Source organism: Mytilus edulis, chromosome 11 (genome assembly GCF_963676685.1).
Source record: "Mytilus edulis chromosome 11, xbMytEdul2.2, whole genome shotgun sequence".
Lineage (NCBI taxonomy): Eukaryota > Metazoa > Mollusca > Bivalvia > Mytilida > Mytilidae > Mytilus > Mytilus edulis.
Genome location: NC_092354.1, coordinates 57,943,023 through 57,963,404, shown reverse-complemented (window position 1 = coordinate 57,963,404; position 20,382 = coordinate 57,943,023). Strand labels below are relative to the sequence as shown.

Here is a 20,382-nt window from a genome sequence, read left to right as displayed (position 1 = left end):
GTCAACAATATTGAAATGCTAGTTCATCGAAAATGGACGTCGCACCACATAAAATGAACTGTGAATATAAAGAAAGAAAAAAAAACTGACAATGGCAAGAGGTTCCGACCTTACTCGTGACAGTCGCCAAATGCGACAGGATAAACCTATTTTTAAACCGCTATGACTGCCTAGAAAATAAACAAGAGTGAACACACTGAAATGTCTCGCCTTCTTTACTAATCATTGATATTATGTTGATAGTCCTAAGTATAAAGCGTTATTACAACTGTCACATAAACTTAACATTAAACAAGATAGTTAAACAAAGACCAATGAACCATGAAAATGAGGTCAAGGTCAGATGAACCATGCCAGGCAGACATGTACAGCTAACAATGCTTCCATACAACAAATATAGTTGACCTATTACTTATAGTTTAAGAAAAATAGACCAAAACACAAAAACTTAACACTGTCCAATGAACCGTGCAATTGAGGTCATGGTCAAATAAAACCTACGGGACTGACATATAGATCATAATATATTTCCATACACCAAATATAGTTGACCTTTGGCATATAATATTACATAAAAAGATCAAAAAATTAAAAACTTAACTTTGACCACTGAACCATGAAAATGAGGTCAAGGTCAGATGACATCTGCCCGCTAGACATGTACACCTTACAATCATTCCATACAACAAATATAGTAGACCTATTGCATAAAGTATGAGAAAAACAGACCAAAACACAAAAACTTAAATATAAACAATTGAACCATGAAAATGAGGTCAAGGTCAGATGACACCTGCCAGTTGGAAATGTGAACCATACAATCCTTTCAAACAAAAAATATATACTAGAACTATTGCGTATAGTATTTGAGATATGCGAGATATTTTGACCGTCAACACATAGCCATGTTCACTAATCCATGTAATATGGTCGAGTTCAAGTGAAAACTGACTGACGGGCATGCGGTCTTTGCAATGTGCGCACATACCAAATATATGTCAAAAATGACTAGATAGGGTTAAAAATGACAAGTTGGAAGTGTAAAGTGTCCAGTTGAAAGTAAGAAATGTCAAAATGAAAATTGACATATCTTAAAGTAGATAGTCCCTTGCAGTCGTTGAATTTATGATAATCATATGATGAGATGCGCTCATATGGCTGAAGCCGGAAATAGTCATCTTAATATCATGTTACGGGAAGTGATTTGCTGTAACTGGCTTTATAAACTTCCTACAGTGGAATATGGTTGACTGTTTGCTTGTTTTTGTTCGGTCACGTGTTTTTGTAACTGGGCTACGGTTGCCTCCAATGTATGTATATCCTTGTGTATCTGCAAATTGTCGACATAGTCGGGATCACAATGGGGTTTGGAGTGCATGTTGACGCAGGAATACGCCTACTACAACGTTTACTGTACAGCGTTGGAATGGTTTCTGTCATCTAAAGTAGTAATTCGTTGATCATCTAACTGTAAACCCTCATCGAAGATAACGGGTAAAGGAGAGCTGGCCCAGCATGTCCGTTCAGCTGTAATGACTGAGACGTGAAAATGATATGGATATGGATTGATTGCCAATGAGACAACTCTCTACAAGAGACCAAAACGACACAGATAAAACAACTATAGGTCATCGTACGGCCTTCAACAATGGGTAAAGCCAATACCGCATAAGTTAGCTATAAAAGGCCCCAAAATGTCAGTGTAAAACAATTCAAACGAGGAAACTAACAGCCTTATTTAAATAAGAAAATGAACGAAAAACAAATATGTAAACAAATGATAACCACTGAATTACAGGCTCCTGACTTCGGACAGACACATACATTATGTCAACCAACCCATGTGTATTACAGATTTTTTGATATTTTTTTGCGGTACTAAATGTTTGGGGTATTATTTTCATTTTTGGTACATTACGATGTTCCTATACAACTTTTAATTTTAAATTGTAATTCAGACCTACATTCATATTGATCAGGTTGAAAATGCAAAGGGGAATGTGTCAAAAAGACAACAACCCGACAAAAGAGCAATCAGTGTAAGGCCGCCAATAAGTCTTTAACTCAGCAATAAAATCCTGTAACAGGAGGCAGGTTTTAAATTGGCCCGTCAACAATATTGAAATGCTAGTTCATCGAAAATGGACGTCGCACCACATAAAATGAACTGTGAATATAAAGAAAGAAAAAAAAACTGACAATGGCAAGAGGTTCCGACCTTACTCGTGACAGTCGCCAAATGCGACAGGATAAACCTATTTTTAAACCGCTATGACTGCCTAGAAAATAAACAAGAGTGAACACACTGAAATGTCTCGCCTTCTTTACTAATCATTGATATTATGTTGATAGTCCTAAGTATAAAGCGTTATTACAACTGTCACATAAACTTAACATTAAACAAGATAGTTAAACAAAGACCAATGAACCATGAAAATGAGGTCAAGGTCAGATGAACCATGCCAGGCAGACATGTACAGCTAACAATGCTTCCATACAACAAATATAGTTGACCTATTACTTATAGTTTAAGAAAAATAGACCAAAACACAAAAACTTAACACTGTCCAATGAACCGTGCAATTGAGGTCATGGTCAAATAAAACCTACGGGACTGACATATAGATCATAATATATTTCCATACACCAAATATAGTTGACCTTTGGCATATAATATTACATAAAAAGATCAAAAAATTAAAAACTTAACTTTGACCACTGAACCATGAAAATGAGGTCAAGGTCAGATGACATCTGCCCGCTAGACATGTACACCTTACAATCATTCCATACAACAAATATAGTAGACCTATTGCATAAAGTATGAGAAAAACAGACCAAAACACAAAAACTTAAATATAAACAATTGAACCATGAAAATGAGGTCAAGGTCAGATGACACCTGCCAGTTGGACATGTACACCTTCAAGTCCTTCCATACACCAAATATACTAGCCCTATTGCTTGTAGTATCTGAGATATGGACTTGACCACCAAAACTTAACCTTGTTCACTGATCCATGAAATGAGGTCGAGGTCAAGTGAAAACTGTCTGAAGGGCATGAGGACCTTGCAAGGTACGCACATACCAAATATAGTTATCCTATTACTTATAATAAGAGAGAATTCAACTTTACAAAAATTCTGAACTTTTTTTTCAAGTGGTCACTGAACCATGAAAATCAGGTCAAGGACATTGGACATGTGACTGACGGAAACTTCGTAACATGAGGCATCTTTATACAAAATATGAAGCATCCAGGTCTTCCACCTTCTAAAATATATAGCTTTTAAGGAGTGAGCTAACACCGCCGGCGCCGCCGCCGTAGCTGCCGCCGCCGCCGCATCACTATTCCTATGTCGAGCTTTCTGCAACAAAAGTTGCAGGCTCGACAAAAACAGAATATGATAAAAGGGAAATTTATTATCTCAGAGGCAATACCAAATGCATAAAATAGGGTGAATTTATAAGGGAAGGATTGAGCAATCTTTCGAAACAACAGTTACTTTGAAACACAAAAAAAATGAAATAAAGGCCACAAACATTAAAATATTACATAAAGTCATCACTAATGAGTTACCTGGCTTGATATGCGACATCTTTAAAAGGGGGTATGGCACTTAGACATGTTCATCTGATATTAAATGACAGTGCAAACACCCCTGCTACATTTAGTAAAACACAATAACTTCATAATTCCACCTATGACAAGACCTTTCTTTGATTGCCTTATAGGAGATAAAACAGTCAATGCGCTTTAAAATTTGCATTCGGTCGCGTAATTAGGAGGAAATTACATAAACGTTCTTACATCTACTAGAATGTCCTACGAATGTCAAGAGTAGGCCATCTGTCGAAAACTTATATTCTCCTGAATCAAAAGTCGGTAACACGCAAAACTCTATTTTATTAGTAAGATAACATATGGCAACCATACATACAATCTATTCAATTACGGATTGTGTAAATGTTTGTTTTAATATTTGTTCATGCCTTTCGAAATTGAATCAGTCCGTTATTTTCGTCACCTAAAATCTTTAAACCTTGCGATTTAATAAATTCCGCTCTATTCTGCATTCCCCATCCGATACCGTTTGCAGCTGCAGGTTCGCGTGACATGCTACTAGGGAGACACATAAATGTACTTAAAACATACAGTGTTGCAGCGCTTTGGTTGCCTCGATTCTTTTTATGGTCCGAATGTACGCATGGATCTACCGCAGATACAATACCGTCATCCTTCAGAACCCTTTTGATGTCTGAAATACTGAAATTCGGATTTGGAAGGTCATGCAGTGTATCGACCAAAGTTATCCAATCGAATTTCTTCGTCCACGTTTCGTCTAAATGGTCGTTTTCAACTAAAACGAATTCGACATTTTGTATATTTTCCTTCGCTTTTTTCTCCTTAGCCTTTTCAATTGAATTTCGATCAATATCTACGCCGTAGATTTTGGCATTTGGTAAATGTTCAGCTAATTTAATGGTTAAACTGCCAGGTCCACATCCGAAATCCAAAACATTGATTATTGTATCTTTGTGGAAAAAATAAATAAAACAACATTAATTTAATAATTATTATACATCGGAACTAAATTCAGTACTTTTCAGCTTATAACTTTGAAAATTGTACTATTATACATGTAACTACGATTGCAAAACCGAAAAGATTTTAAATTCTAGCGGTTGGTTGTGTGTTGTGTTTCGGAGTACTTTTTGTGTGTTACAGTAGTATATTCATCCTTCAAACATTTTTTTTAATGTATATCTGTTAAACGTTATTTTCGTTTTGAATTAAAAATTAAGTTTTATAAATTTCGTAATTAAAATTGAAAATGGGTATGAATGTTTCGAAGAGACAGCAACCCAACCAAAGAGCAAAAAACAGCCGAAGCAAGCAACGGGTCTCCAAAGCAGCGAGAAATTCAGCACAAGGAGTTGGTCCTCAGCTGGCCGGCCCCTAAATAAAAGTGTGTACTAGTTCAGTGGAAATGGACTCTAAAACATATAAACGAACAAAATTTGTACATGCACACAATTCAATTTAATTTCACTGTTTACATTGCAATTAAATATGACATGTTATAGTCACTATAATGATAGCCAAGGGCATAGCTTATTTAAGGAGATACTAATTAAGTCATAACATCCACCTGATCAAAGATAGAAAACAAACATGGCACCTAATCACGATGTAAGTTTTGACAATACCCATATATAATAAATAATATTAATACCATTGTAGATTAGTGTTCTCGATGAAATTCATTACAATATTATTTTATATTTATAAAAGAAGACCTCGAATGATTACTAAATAACCGAGGTGAAATAAATATATTGTTTAATTTTCTTTAAATCATTCATCGGGTAACCAGTAAATTTTACATAATCCTAATTAAACCAGTAACATGCAGAGTTATCGAAGGTAATTATGACTGGAATAGTTGCATATGGTGAGATCCCCTTATACCTCTAGCCAATTTAGGATAAAGAAACGCATATCAATATGTACAGTAAAATTCAGTTTGAAAGAATTTAAGAAATATATGTTGTGTAGTTGATTCAGCCTCATTCCATAAAAAGGAAGAAAAGCATGACTTTGGTCTTATCATTTCATACCTATTTCCTTGAATCCAACCGGAAATAAGTTTTCATTGATCCATTTACTGTCACATGACTTTTTGTTATGGTCCAACCACAGCAACGTATCCAACTGGTTACTGTAATCGTATCCTGAAATCAAGCTGGGACATTATCAATTTGTTATACAGTGTGACGTTTACGGAGAGTTGTCTCATTGACACTCATACAACATCTTCTTATTTATATACATTTTGAACATTATATGCAGCTAAGTATACTACAATCGATTCGTTAAATCAAAGATTAGATAGATAGAGACTATTTACAAAATGTAGAATTAATGGTCTTACAATCAGAAGGTTGGCGACAAAACGTAGTCAGAAAGCTACCAACCAAGAAGATACCAACCATTGATTGAAGATCAGTTATTTTACAGCACTGAAAGCCTCGTGTTTTCCAAATTAACAACAACCAATCTGCTGAATTGGAAGATTATTCCTACCAAATATTTTAACAATCTTGGTAAAAACTTTATTGTCTTCAACATGAATTTAGGTAATATTAAACTAATAGATGGACTTTAAAAATTACCCGATTTTTTATATACAAGTAATTTCAAGTTGGGTTTAAACAGGAGGAGGTTTATCAACATTTTCTAATCACTTTTTAATATTAGAAAACATATTATTTGGGGAAATAAATATATTAAATACCGCAACAAATATTTGTTTTCCCGAATTGGGTTAAAAGTGGATTGGTGTATATTAACGACATATTGGATCGTGAAGGAAATTCATCCGACAGTTTTATTTAAAAAAAGTTAATTAATAAAACAAACTTGATTGCAGAGTTTAAGATGTTAAAATCCTGCATCCCAAAAGAATGGATGCAAGTTTAAAAAAAAGAAAACTCCGTTAAGAGTATAATCAATATATGTAAGGTTAAATCAAGATGGCAAAATAAACAAATTGAAACAAAAGATAGCAACAATAAGATACTCTATAAAACTTTAGTAGATATAAAATATGCAAAGCCAATCGGTATCAACATTTAGACAACATGTTCAAAATTAGAATGCATACCACCTATGTCATTTGTATACGATTTTATATTTAAAATTTTAATGGAAAATAAGTAAAACATTTTTAGATGGAAACTGCTTCAGTGTATTATTCCTACAAAGCATCTACTATTAAAGTGGACAATATCTGAGAACGATAAATGCAAATTGTAAAACAAAAGAAGATTATTTGCATTTCTTTATTACACTTTTGAAAGATTTATGGGAGAAAGTAAATTATTTTATAGCAAAAACGAATTTTCAAAACAAGATATTAGCAAAACATATAGTAATTGGATACAAAATATCAGATCAAGGGTATAACGGTTTTAATTATTTCTTGACAATTAGGTTTTTTTTTGTATTTACAAGTCGTACTATGTATCCGAGCAAAAACTGAAATTTTTAAATGTGTATGCTATGTTTACAAAGGAGCTACAAAGGTTTATGAATGAGAACGAAACAGTATCTCAAAATGTATTTTTCATAAAGTTAAAAAGATTGATATAATTGATGGAAAAAAAAATATGTTTATATTTCATTATTTTCTGTGTATTTTCCTGGATACTCAAAAATATTTCACAGGGATACTTTATTGAAGCTTGGACAATGAAGTAAAGTTGTAACAAGCAAATTGAAAAATAAAGAATATGTATTTGTTGTAAAAAAAATCAAAAAAATCCGTTAGCTAGCCAGCAAAAAGGATCAATAAACTATCTATAAGAGAATCAGTTAGTTAACTATCAAGAAGTTAGCAACCAATTAGGATCAGTTAGCTTATTATCATCATCAGGTAGTTAGTGATCATAAGGGACCAAGAAGCTAACGACCATAAAGTAAGCGACCAATTAGAACCAGTAAGCTAACGATCAAGAAGTAAGCAACCAATTAGAATCAGATAGCTTATGATCAGCATCAGGTAGTTAGCGATCATAAGGGACCAATGAGCTAACGACCATAAAGTAAGCGACCAATTAGAACCAATAAGCTAACGATCAAGAAGTAAGCGACCAATTAGAATCAGATAGCTTATGATCATCATCAGGTATTTAGCAATCATGAGGGACCAATGAGCTAACGACCATAAAGTAAGCGACCAATTAGAATCAGTAAGCTAACGATCAAGAAGTAAGCAACCAATTAGAATCAGATAGCTTATGATCAGCATCAGGAAGTTAGCAATCATAAGGGACCAATGAGCTAACGACCATAAAGTAAGCGACCAATTAGAATCAGTAAGCTAACGATCAAGAAGTAAGCAACCAATTAGAATCAGATACCTTATGATCAGCATCAGGTAGTTAGCGATCATAAGGGACCAATGAGCTAACAACCATAAAGTAAGCGACCAATTAGAATCAGTAAGCTAACGATCAAGAAGTAAGCAACCAATTAGAATCAGATAGCTTATGATCAGCATCAGGTAGTTAGCGATCATAAGGGACCAATGAGCTAACGACCATAAAGTAAGCGACCAATGAGAACCAGTAAGCTAACGATCAAGAAGTAAGCAACCAATTAGAATCAGATAGCTTATGATCAGCACCAGGTAGTTAGCGATCATAAGGGACCAATGAGCTAACGACCATAAAGTAAGCGACCAATGAGAACCAGTAAGCTAACGATCAAGAAGTAAGCAACCAATTAGAATCAGATGGCTTATGATCAGCATCAGGTAGTTAGCGATCATAAGGGACCAATGAGCTAACGACCATAAAGTAAGCGACCAATTAGAATCAGTAAGTTAACGATCAAGAAGTAAGCAACCAATTAGAATCAGATACCTTATAATCAGCATCAGGTAGTTAGCGATCATAAGGGACCAATGAGCTAACGACCATAAAGTAAGCGACCAATGAGAACCAGTAAGCTAACGATCAAGAAGTAAGCAACCAATTAGAATCAGATAGCTTATGATCAGCATCAGGTAGTTAGCGATCATAAGGGACCAATGAGCTAACGATCATAAAGTAAGCGACCAATGAGAACCAGTTAGCTAACGATCAGGAAGTCAGCAACCAATTAAGATCAGTTAGCTTATGATCAGGTAGTTAGCTATCAATTACAAACAGTTAGCTTATGATCAGGCAGTTATCGATCATAAGGGACCAGTAAGCTAACGATCATTAGCGATCATTAGGGACCAGTAAGCCAACGATCATTAAGTAAGTGACCAATGAGAATCAGCTAGCTAACGATTTGGAAGTTAGCAACCAATTAGGATCAGTTAGCTTATGATCAGGTAGTAAGCGATCATAAGGGACCAGTAAGCTAACGATCATAAAATAAGGGACCAGTAAGCTAACGATCATAAAATAAGGGACCAATAAGGACCAGTTAGCTTATGATCCGGTACTTTGCGATCATAAAGGACCAGTAAGCTAACGAGCATTATATAAGGGCAAATGAGGACCAGTTAGCTAACGATCTGGAAGTTAGCAACGAGTAAGGATCAGTAACCCATCGTCTGTTTTTGGATTTAATGGGCGTACGATTGTTACATAAGCAGTAAATGAAACTTGCTAATGTAAGCATCTTTAATTGCTATCTGTTAATGAAAATCAATTATTTTTCCTTGTCTATATTTCATTAAAGATATTGTTCATTAGAATTTTAGATTGAGAGATATAAGTAAAGATTAGAAACATTTACAAGTATAAAGTTCAGAGAGAGAGAGAGAGAAAAAAAAGCATATTAGCATACCTTAGTGAGATAGTATCGAATATTTTAATTAAAAATGGGAGATATAATTTACCTTTTGGTCCGTCCTCTTTAAAACATTCCAATAATGAGGCGGTATTTGCAGCTATAAGAGGTAACACACTGGCGAATCCACTCGATTGAGTATGAGGTTTGCATGCTTCCGGTATAAGGTATGTATCATCGGGTGTGATACTAACAAACCCAGCAGCTGACATACATCCTAGCCATTCTCTGACATATCTAAGGGAAAAAAGAAAGAAAAATAACACATTTATGTAAACTATAACAAACCCAGCAGCTGACATACATCCTAACCATTCTCTGACATATCTAAGGGAAAAAGAGAAAGAACAAATAGGTTTATACTTTTAACCTTTTCCGGGGCCTTTATTCTACAAGTGCAATTAACTGTGTAAATATATCATTAAAATGTTTATGTAAAGTATATCATACTTGTATTACGTGGTTGTCTAAGTGATTTATCTACTGTATTCATGTATACTATTAGTTTGTTCACACTGATGTTTCGAGCTCAAACTGCACATGTTACTGGGACGTTTGACTCCAATATCAAGTTTCCCTACCGAAGGTATGAGTATCTCCCCACCCACTTCAAATAAATTCACCAATATAACTGACATCCATAAAAAAAAACCACAACAGTGCTAATAGAGGCTTAACAAAAATATAAAATATCTAATAATCAACCAATCGTGATGTCATATTAAGTAGTGTAGATGCATAACATATAAAGCTAGTGTTTATATTGTCCTTTATATACATCAATGAAATATTTGCCACTGAGAATTAAGAAAACACGAATTTATGAAACACTATAAATCGGTAGAATGTTATGGTCTGAAACGGATGTGGCCGCATTTGTGTTCATTCCTTATATTTAAATGCAAGCTGTATTTGATGATAATACATAACACATATAAAGGTTGAGAATGAACACGGATGCGGCCACTTTCATTTTTGACAAAAACCATCTGAAAAGTGACATATTATGGCATATTTGATAGAATTTTCGTATTTAAGCTTGAATTTGAACGTCTTTAATGACTAAATCAGTTCCAATCTTTTTCATACAGTTATTGAAGTAAAAGTGTTTAAAAAGTGTCCAAAATCTTTTAACAGATGAACCTGAATTTTGAGGCCAAAAACGGCCCTTACCGGACCTACTCCTTTTTAAAAGGGATGTACATGGGTTGGGGCCTGTTTAAATGTTCATTTATTTGTACCTGTCTTAAGTCAGAAACCTGTTGTTCAGTGGTTGTAGTTTGTTGTATGCGATCATAAGTGTTTAATTCTCATTTATTTATATAGATTCGACCATCGGTTTTCCTGTTGAACTTGTTTCCACTTGTTATTTTGGGTCTCTTTATAACTTGCTGTTCGGTGTGACCAAAGCCTCTGTTTTGAAGGCCGTACCGTTTTATTGATTAAGTTTTTACAAATTGTGACTTGGATGGAGAGTTGTCTCATTGACACTCATATCACATCTTCTTATTTTTATGATTTAGGAATAAGAGCAGATATCGCTATCTTACTTAACCCCCCTATGATAAATTTGAGAATGTTATCAACACAATATATCTAAGTTATAGTCATACCTTTCTTTCAGTTTGCATGACACAGCGAGCTCTGTTGATGTAACCGGGGAAGTGAATTTCTTCAGAGAATCAAATAGTCCAAGTTTATGACCTATGGCTATTTCTAAAGCAATAAAACCATTCGTCACCGTTGAAGAAAATTTTTCAGCATATTCATCAAGTTCCATTATGACACTTCTACTTAATAGACAAAGACATTTAATTTAAAAAAATATCCAAGATGAACTCATACTGGTAGTATAACGACTTCTGAACATTGATATTTAAGGACGCCATCAAGAGTTGGTTACCCGTTACGATATAACTTTCCGACAGATGACCACGGTAATGATCTACTAGTAAATACAACGAACCATTCAACTTTTATTCGATCCGACATCACTGAACGAGACTTCTATCCCCAAATTTGTACTTACACGAGAAACACGACGAGCTCGGCATATGATGTGGGATATGCTTTCTCATCCGTAGTTCCTCACTATTATTGATTGTGTCCGTGTTGCTCAGACTTATTGTCTAGGTATATGATGTTTTGTATACGGGTGTTTTTGATTTTGTCTAGTGCAAGTGTTGTCTCTGTCTGGTTTAACTATATATGTGTTGTTTTTTTTATTATTCCTCCTGCTGTTCCTTTTTTCATTTATTCTTACGGAAAATATTCATGCATCTTTTAAGTTTGATGTTCGTGTCGAAATTAAGACAAACATATGTGATCAGTTCATTTCCAATAGAGTTCAATTGGATTTGAACCGAACAGTTACTTTAACATGTTAAAGAGCGAACTAATCTGTGTTTATTTCGCAAATAATAACCTTTTTATATTTCATTTATTGGCAACTGTTTTCTTTTTCGCTACATATATAAATATTCAAAATAATGCAGTTACATTGTATATGTCGTGTATATTTTATTATTTTGTACAGGTTATTACATGTACCAATTCAATACAAAATGTGAAACAATTTAAACGAAAAAACAAACTTACTGATTTATGACTTAGCCAACCAAGAAAACAAAATATGACATACAGCAGCCAACTATAACCACAGTCTCCTAACTTGGGAAAGACATAAAAAAATATGGTGGGATTAAACATATTTTCCATCAGACATCATTACATATAATGCAAAAATATCCCAATAAACCGTCTTTTATTCGGTGTGCAATCAATTGTTTAAAATTGCGTACTTATTTCAATTTGAAAACTCCAAATTTAATGTGACACTTTAGAAAGGATTCAACGCTCATACCTTCATTCCCCATCCTAGATTTCATAAATTTTCAATAATTGATACATTCTCTTTTTAACCCCACAGTCCGGTGGGTGCAGTTTTTCATCTTGAATAACAAACCCACTCGAGGTTGAGGGGATTTACAAAATACGCTGATAACTATTGTAATGTTTTAATGAAATGAAAGTATGTTTCAAAATTATGAAGTTCATATGATGGAAGGGAAATTAAATTGGAATAATATCTAATGGTTATTGGAAACGCCATGGCCAAAAAAGAAAAAAGACAAACAAACAATACTAGGGAAGCGTATTAGCGCCATGACCGTTTTTTTCTTTTTATATTTCTGTATTAATACACAAGACACAACATAGGAAACTAAAGACTGAGCAACACGAACCCCACCAAAAACATCACAAAATATCAATGAGACAGCAATCCTGCAGTAAAAACAAACCATTATACATATTATCTTTAATAGTAGGTATGTGTCAAGCTCTAAACTACTTAAAGTCTATAATAGTTTTTTAATAAATCGAACAGAAAATTCTGCGAATAAAAAAAATCAAGATATGACGTTCTCTTAGAAAAAACACTGACGAGAGTTCTGGGCTTTGGACCGTCGAATGCTTATGTAACAGTTCAATGCTAGGTTTGAGATCTCCCCCTTTTTAATATCGGCTAATAGACGAAAGAAAAAACACATATAGCACATCTATCCTACCAAAAAAAGAAATAAGTTACAAAGAGTGTTAAATAATAAAAGATATAATGGAAACTATAATTTAGTACATAGGGAAGCATTATATTCTAAATATCGTTTAAATGTTGTTGTCCCAAAAAGTCTACCAATATTTGTATAAATGATCATGAAAAAATGCCAATTTACCTTATGTTGAAAAATATTTTGATAACGACTGTTATTTACGCGTTTGCTGTTATCTTTACACAACTTTTTTTTATTAAATATTCCGTTAGCAGAGGATTTTGACAAAATTAAAAGCTATGATTATACACACATTTTATACAGTTGCGACTATCTATCTTCTTTTGGAGTTTTGGTGATCTTCTGTTAATATTCAATGGCTATTAATTCGGTAAAAGGGTCACATATGATATCAAGAATACATACATAGAACAATACCGAACATACCAACCTAGCTGCTGAGTATTTTTAAAACAACGCGTGTGCTTGGAAAAATAACAAAAAGACGATTTTCCCTGTTAAGTTCCGCCATATTGGGATCACCGTAACTTCAATAACGATGATCAGTTAAACACCAGTGTACAGGTCGGTGTCCGACCTATTTATAATTTTATAACACAATAAACAAATTTCAACCGTATTTGACGATACATCTTTGGTTGATCATTGTTTTGTAAATAAACATTATTTTTTTATTAATATTTTTAAAACGGATACGCCTTAACAATAACACCTTAATCACAATAGGATTGATTATGTTTAGAATCGCTATAAAATATAATATTGTAATGTCGGTGATTTCAGTTGACTTGCACTGTTACACATGTAGGCCTACATCGAACACTGATTTATCGGATATTATATTCAATGTAAATTATACATTTTCATCGGTAGTGTATGTAAAAAATGAAAAATAACATTTCTGTATAATGTTATCACCAAATAAGTAAACAAAATTATCTTAAATTTAGGACTATATGATTACCTTAACAAGAAGCGTTACTCTATGTTCTAGTTTATAACCTTTTCAGTTAACGAATAGTACGTCCACGACTGGCACGTTAAAAACAAACCTATTTGATTGTTCCGTGACTTTCCCTTTTTAATAAGGAAATAAAAGATTTGCCACTATAAATACTATATTCATCGTGTTTATAGGTCGAGTTATCTCGCCTGCCACAATATTAATAGTTCTGACAAAATCAAAAACTATGATAATACACACATTTTATACAGTTACAATTATCTTTCAAGTTATTTGTCAACAAGTTACGACTATCTTCTTTCTATTATTTCGGTTACAAGGTCACATATGATATCAAGAACACATACATAGAACAATACCGCACATACCAACCTAAAGGCTGTGTATTTTTTAAAACAACGCGTGTACTTGGAGAAATAACAAAAATACGATTTTACCTGTTACGCTCCGCCATGTTGAGATCACCGTAATTACGATGATCAGTTTAGCACCAATGTACAGGTCACTGCCCGACCTATTTATAACTTTCTAACACAATGAGCATATTCAAATCGTATTTGACTTGTAATACATCTTAATTTGCTTGGTCAATTGTTGGGAAATGAACATTTTCTTATTTTGAATTTATTGATTAATATTTTGAAAACGGATGAACCTAAACACTATAAACACCTTAATCACAATAAGTATATATTCGTTATATAAAATAATACTGTAACGGTGATTTCAGTTGAGGTTAACTTACACATGCATGTACATCGAACACTGCTTTATCTGATAGTACTATATTCAATGTAAATTATACATTTTCATTGGTAGTGTATGTAAAAACTAATAAAAATATTTCTGTATAATATTGTTAAGTACGTTAAACATCAAATAAGCAAACAAAGTTATCTTACAATTTTGGACTTTAATTACCTTAGCTTTAGCGTTCAAGTTTATAACTTCTTTAGTTAGAAAATTGGAACAGTGATCAACACTCTGATCAGGACAGTCAATGAATAGTGCGTCCACGACTGGCACGTTCAACAAAACATTATTTGATTGGTCCGTGGCTAACTCTTTTCGATAAAGAAATTAGCGATAATTTGCTACTACAAATAATCTTTATAGGTCGAGTTATCTCGCCTACCACAATCTAAATAGTTCTCAATTGTAATACTTCTGTCACTATATTTCAATGAGATAAAAAGTTGAGATCAGTTAGGATTTCTTTCATACAGGAAACAAACCAAGTAAAAGTGCGCATAAGAAAAAGTGAACTCAGTAGGGGTTTGTAAGTATATGTGTATATGTAATTAGGAAAATTGTCAAATTATAAAGATTTCCAATTTTCCAAAATGCATCCTTTCCATGAAGTAATAGTTAAACATCAAGGGATAGGTGTGTTTGTGTAAGACATAATGGTGTCCTGGAAAACAGTGTCCACTTTTCATAGAATTCAAGTATTGAATAATGTCCATTGACATGGAATGTTGTCCCCTAAATAGACAGATTGTTACAGCAATAACTATGAAATAGTGTCCACTTGACTACAAAATGTTATGAAATATTGGACATTTTTTTCATGGGGAACATTATTCAATCATCCTACTATTATTGATAAAATGTGTCCTCCAAGGGAAGTAATACAAAGGTCATTATAATGTTTTATTATGTTTGAATTTTAATAAAATGAGACAGCTTAATTTGAAATTGATTAATATAAACAAACACAAAATGGATGGAAAGAAATACAGAGACATTTATAACTATCTAAGTTATAAGCAATATCCAGATAGTGCAAATGGAAATGAAAGAAGGACTTTTAGAAGGAAATGTGAAAAGTTTAAAATAAAATACTATATATTCTATGACAAAAGGGCAAACGAAAATGTGGGAAAACTAGTGGTCCACTGCGACAAGATAGATCTTGTCGGGGCATATTATAGCTGACTATACGGTTTTGACTTTGCTCATTGTTGAAGGCCGTACGGTTACCTATAGTTGTTAATGTCTGTGTCATTTTGGTCTTTTGTGGATAGTTGTCTCATTGGCAATCATACCACATCTTCTTTTTTTTTTTATAGATATCGTATTATTCATATGTCATGATGAAAGTGGATGCTATCTTGGTATTAACAAGACAGTTACAAAAATTACTTCTAAATATTACTTTCCAAACATTATTGAACATGTAAGGAAATATACAAAGACATGTGAAGAATGTCAAAAACAGAATAAAAAAGCCAAGACAGTACTTCCAGTTCTATGTCCAGTGCCTTGCAGAAAGAGAATATGGGGGAAAATAGGGATTGATTTAAATGGACCGTTCATAAACAAGGAAAGACTACCAATATCAACAAATGGCTATAGGTTAGATTATTTATTGTTAAAAGCAATTTAAGAAAATTAAAGTACAATGTGTTAAATGTCCTGGTATAATGCAATTTTTAACATCATAAAACAATGCAGGTTTATATTAATGAAATAATATTTTTAACTGATAGGCAAGTACACTATAACAATTATTATTCTGTTTGTAAAGTATAAATATTGTTATTTTTTTATGTAAAAAAATTAAAAATAAAGAAACCATAGATAAAATTTTTAAACAAATTTGTTAATTGACTGGCTAAAATGTAATTCAGATGTGCCATTTCATAATCACGACCTTGTACATTACTGTCTGTCCGTAAACTTGTTTAAAAACTGTGAAAAGATGTACATTTATTATTTACCAGCTTACGTAATTGTAGATATTTTGTAGTAAAAAATACATTTCTTTTTTGCAGATATGTTATATTATCTATCTAAATGGCCAGAAGCATTTCCCCTGGTACAGAAAAGAGGTAAAGGAAGTTGCTGAGAAATTGTCCGAGACAATAAATCGTTTCTTATCGACAGCATATTTGTTGAGTTTGGGGTAGACTTTTCCAACAAATTGTCGGCATTCCTATGGGAACAAACTGTGCGCCTCTTCTTGCCGACCTCTTCTTATTTTCATATGAATCGGAGTTCCTTCAGACACTCGTCAAAAACAAGAGGATCAAAGAAGCTAGATTATTTAATTTCACTTTCAGATATATTGATGATGTTCTTTCCAAAAACAATCCGAACTTTTCTGATTGGGTTCCATCAATATATCCCCCAGAACTAAAAATTAAAGAAACAACAGACACGGCTTCCTCTGCCTCGTTTTAGACTTATATCTCGAATTAAGACTTACACAGTCATCTCAGTACCAGAATCTATGACAAACGAGACGATTTTAATTTTGAAATTATAAATTTCCCCCACCTTATTTAGTAGCAATATACCAACTTCACCTGAATATGGGATATATATTTTCAAACTTATTCGATATTCAAGAGCTTGCAGCTCCTACTCAGACTTTGTAAAACGTCATTAGTGTCGGAGTAGAAAGTTGATGAACCAGGGGTATGTCAAAGAACGTCTCGTCCTTTTTCTAAAAAAGTTTATCGGAAGGTACCAAGACCTTGTTGATAAATATTCCATATCAACTTCACAAATAATACATGATGGTTTTGATGTATATATTCTGCGTACTGATGTTGTTTATCATCTTAACAACGTGTTATGTTATTCTTTCATTTGTTTTTAATCTATTATTTATATTACTTTTACTGTTGAATTGTTTTATGTGATATCCCTTTAACATGGCTCGTTACTTAAACATTCCGTCAATGTGTTTGTATTATCTTTCATTTTTTCAGGTGTGTATTGTATATGTTGCTTTATGTGTTTCTTTAGTTATTTTAACGTGTCTCTGAACTTAAAAAGATCTCGTCAGTATGATAAAGTTTTATTATATGTCATTATGATATATTTCTATTATGAATTACAAATTCGTTGAACCACAAACGTCAAAATTATTCAATCGCGTAGTGGAATGAACTATTTCTGGATTCTTATAAATTCTATTTAACTTGTGGACTATTTAAATTCCGGTATATTTCTGAAATTAATTCTTACATACTTTGATTTAACCTTGTATGCTAACATTGCCCATGTGAAATTTAAAAATTGTTTATATATACATTGAACGACAAATATATGTGACGTCAAACACGCGAATTAATGAATGTGTTTGTAGATAGATGTTTTTGTGGTCTGTTAAATTTTTGCTTTTAAAATTGTTACGCGATGATGACTGCTGTACCCATATTTTGACTATTTTCTTTATTATTTACTAGTAGATACTATAGGAAGATGTGGTGTGAGTGCCAATGAGACAACTCTCCATCCATATAACAATTTATAACAGTAAACCATTATAGGTCAATATACGGTGTTTAGGTCACGCATAATTGTAAATACAACGGAATTTGATGAGACTGTCATCAAAGTGAGAGGGTTAGCGCTATAAAACCAGGTTTAATCTACCATGTTCTACATTTGAAAATGCCTGTACCAAGTCAGAAATATGATAGTTCTTGTCCATTCGTGTTTGATGTGTTTGGTTATTTGATTTTGCCATGTGATTATGGAATTTCCGATAAGATTTACCTCTAAGTTCAGTATTTTTGTTATTTTACCTTTTTCGTTACGGAGCACCAGATGGAATAATTGCTGATTGCGGAGAATTCAAATCGAAAATTACTGCAGAATTGACGAAGAAATTTGGGATAAGGCATATAACTACATCTTCCTACCGCCCACAAGCCAACGGGTGATTTGAAAATATCAACCAGACTATAAAATCAATGATTAATAAAGTTGTGGTAGATAATGGATCAGATTGGAATATGAAATTAGAAAAAAGTGTTGTTCGCATATAGGAAATTTATGCACAAAAGTTCTAAATATACTCCTTTTGAAGCCATGTTTATACGCAAGCCACTATTTCCCAATGAAGCTGATATAGGTCCTGGTTCAGCAGCACCAGAAGAGGATATGTCAGTAGAAATTGCAGAGATCTTTCTAGAAGAAGAAACGAGATAGAAGATGACATGACCACAAGTATAGCTAATGCTCAACAACAACAAAAGGAGTATTATGATAAACGACATAACGTAGATAACAATTCATATAAGGTCAATGACAAGGTACTTTTGAAGAACTTTCGTCGTGAACATGGTAATGGAACAGTAGAACAACTGAGATACAAAGAGCCATATATGATAAAGAAATGTTGTGGAAAAGGAAACTATTTACTCACACGACTTAGATACCAGAAAGGAATCAGAAATCGTTAAAAGTTTGGAATGAACCACATTCTAACAATGCTAATACATGTAATACGCTTGATGGCAATGCTGAAGTAGATGCAAATAATAAAAATGAAAGCTTGCCATAAGATAAAGAGGACTCTTATAGTAGCATTGTAAATAAAAGCAATGGAAGTGGCACAAAAAGAATATCTTTTGATGCCTTCATTCTTATTGAAAATATTCAAAATTCTGATGATGAATATCCTATATCAGCTCAGTAATTCGTTTCCAACATGTCTAATCCCATTAATCCTGCATCTTTTGACTTGCGTGATGGATCACTACGTGAAATGTTTCTTCCCAATGTTAATCATGAACCAAATGATGACATTGAGGTGTTAGAGAAAGATATTCAAATTTCGGCTCCCAAAAAGTGTAAAAAAGAAAGCCAAATGGAGACAAAACAGCATAGGTTTGGAGGATTCCATTTTATCAGAGAGAATCCATTTTTGTATTAATGATTCTAATGAGCTTACACAGCTTTTTAAGTTTTGATTGTTTTGAAAAATTCATAACTGCTTTAAACTTGAGAGTATTAATGTTGGTACAGAATTTTTCATCTATACATTCTTTCCTTTCTTCGGAAAAATATGTACATTCTAAAATATAGTGAAATTCATCTCCAATTTCATGGCTATTACATAAGTTACAAGTTCGATTTTCACTGGGTATGTTTTTCCATCTACCAGATTCTATTGGGAGCTTGTGATTTACGGTTCTAAATCTACAAAGAGTGAAAACGTCTTTATCGTCTAGCTTGTTGATATAGTTCTCGAAAGCAAAACTTTCTTTATAAATGCAATAGTAATCCGTTTTAGGACTGTTATTAATATTTGAACAAAGTTTGAATAAATTGGTCTTGGAGACTAGTTCTAATCGTATGTTTTAGCCAATCATAATTGTAAAAATGTTGATAACTCCATATGTAGGAGAGTTGGCAATATAATTTAGCCATGAAGATCTTAAAGTGAAATCATTTTCTAATTTCAGCAGTAATTTAAACACAATGAAGCATAGTTTTTCTTGTTTGCCTTTTAATATTCTTATCCAATATGATATCATTCTGATTTTTATATCAATATTAAGAGGGTATCGACCGAGTTCCCCATGTATAACATAGTTAGGTGTAGTAGGTTTTAAATTGAGAAGGAGTTTACAAAATTTTAAATGAACTTTTTCCAGGATGTCAATATTTTCATATCCCCATATTTCACAGCCATATAAAAGAATTGGTTTAACAAGTTTGTCAAAAAGATCAAGTTGACAGCTAATAAAAA

At 33.0% G+C, this 20,382-nt stretch overlaps 1 protein-coding gene across 5 annotated transcripts; it reads right to left on the bottom strand.

Moving 5' to 3' along the window:
- Positions 1-3,892: 3,892 nt before the first annotated feature.
- On the bottom strand, positions 3,893-14,926 carry LOC139495894 (S-adenosylmethionine-dependent methyltransferase Rv2258c-like). Of its 5 annotated transcripts, none has more exons than XM_071284301.1 (6): positions 14,811-14,926; positions 11,952-12,023; positions 10,967-11,146; positions 9,403-9,590; positions 5,624-5,737; positions 3,893-4,536 (listed from the first exon to the last, which is right to left on the bottom strand). In XM_071284301.1, exons 3-6 carry the CDS (start codon positions 11,131-11,133, stop codon positions 3,989-3,991), a joined length of 1,017 nt encoding a protein of 338 aa, XP_071140402.1. In that variant the 5' UTR covers positions 11,134-11,146; positions 11,952-12,023; positions 14,811-14,926; the 3' UTR covers positions 3,893-3,988. The 5 variants fall into 5 exon arrangements, with proteins under 5 accessions (XP_071140402.1, XP_071140399.1, XP_071140403.1 ...); XM_071284298.1 differs by having other exon boundaries at positions 10,967-11,143; XM_071284302.1 differs by lacking the exon at positions 14,811-14,926 and adding an exon at positions 13,890-14,196.
- Between the last annotated feature and the right edge of the window lie 5,456 nt (positions 14,927-20,382).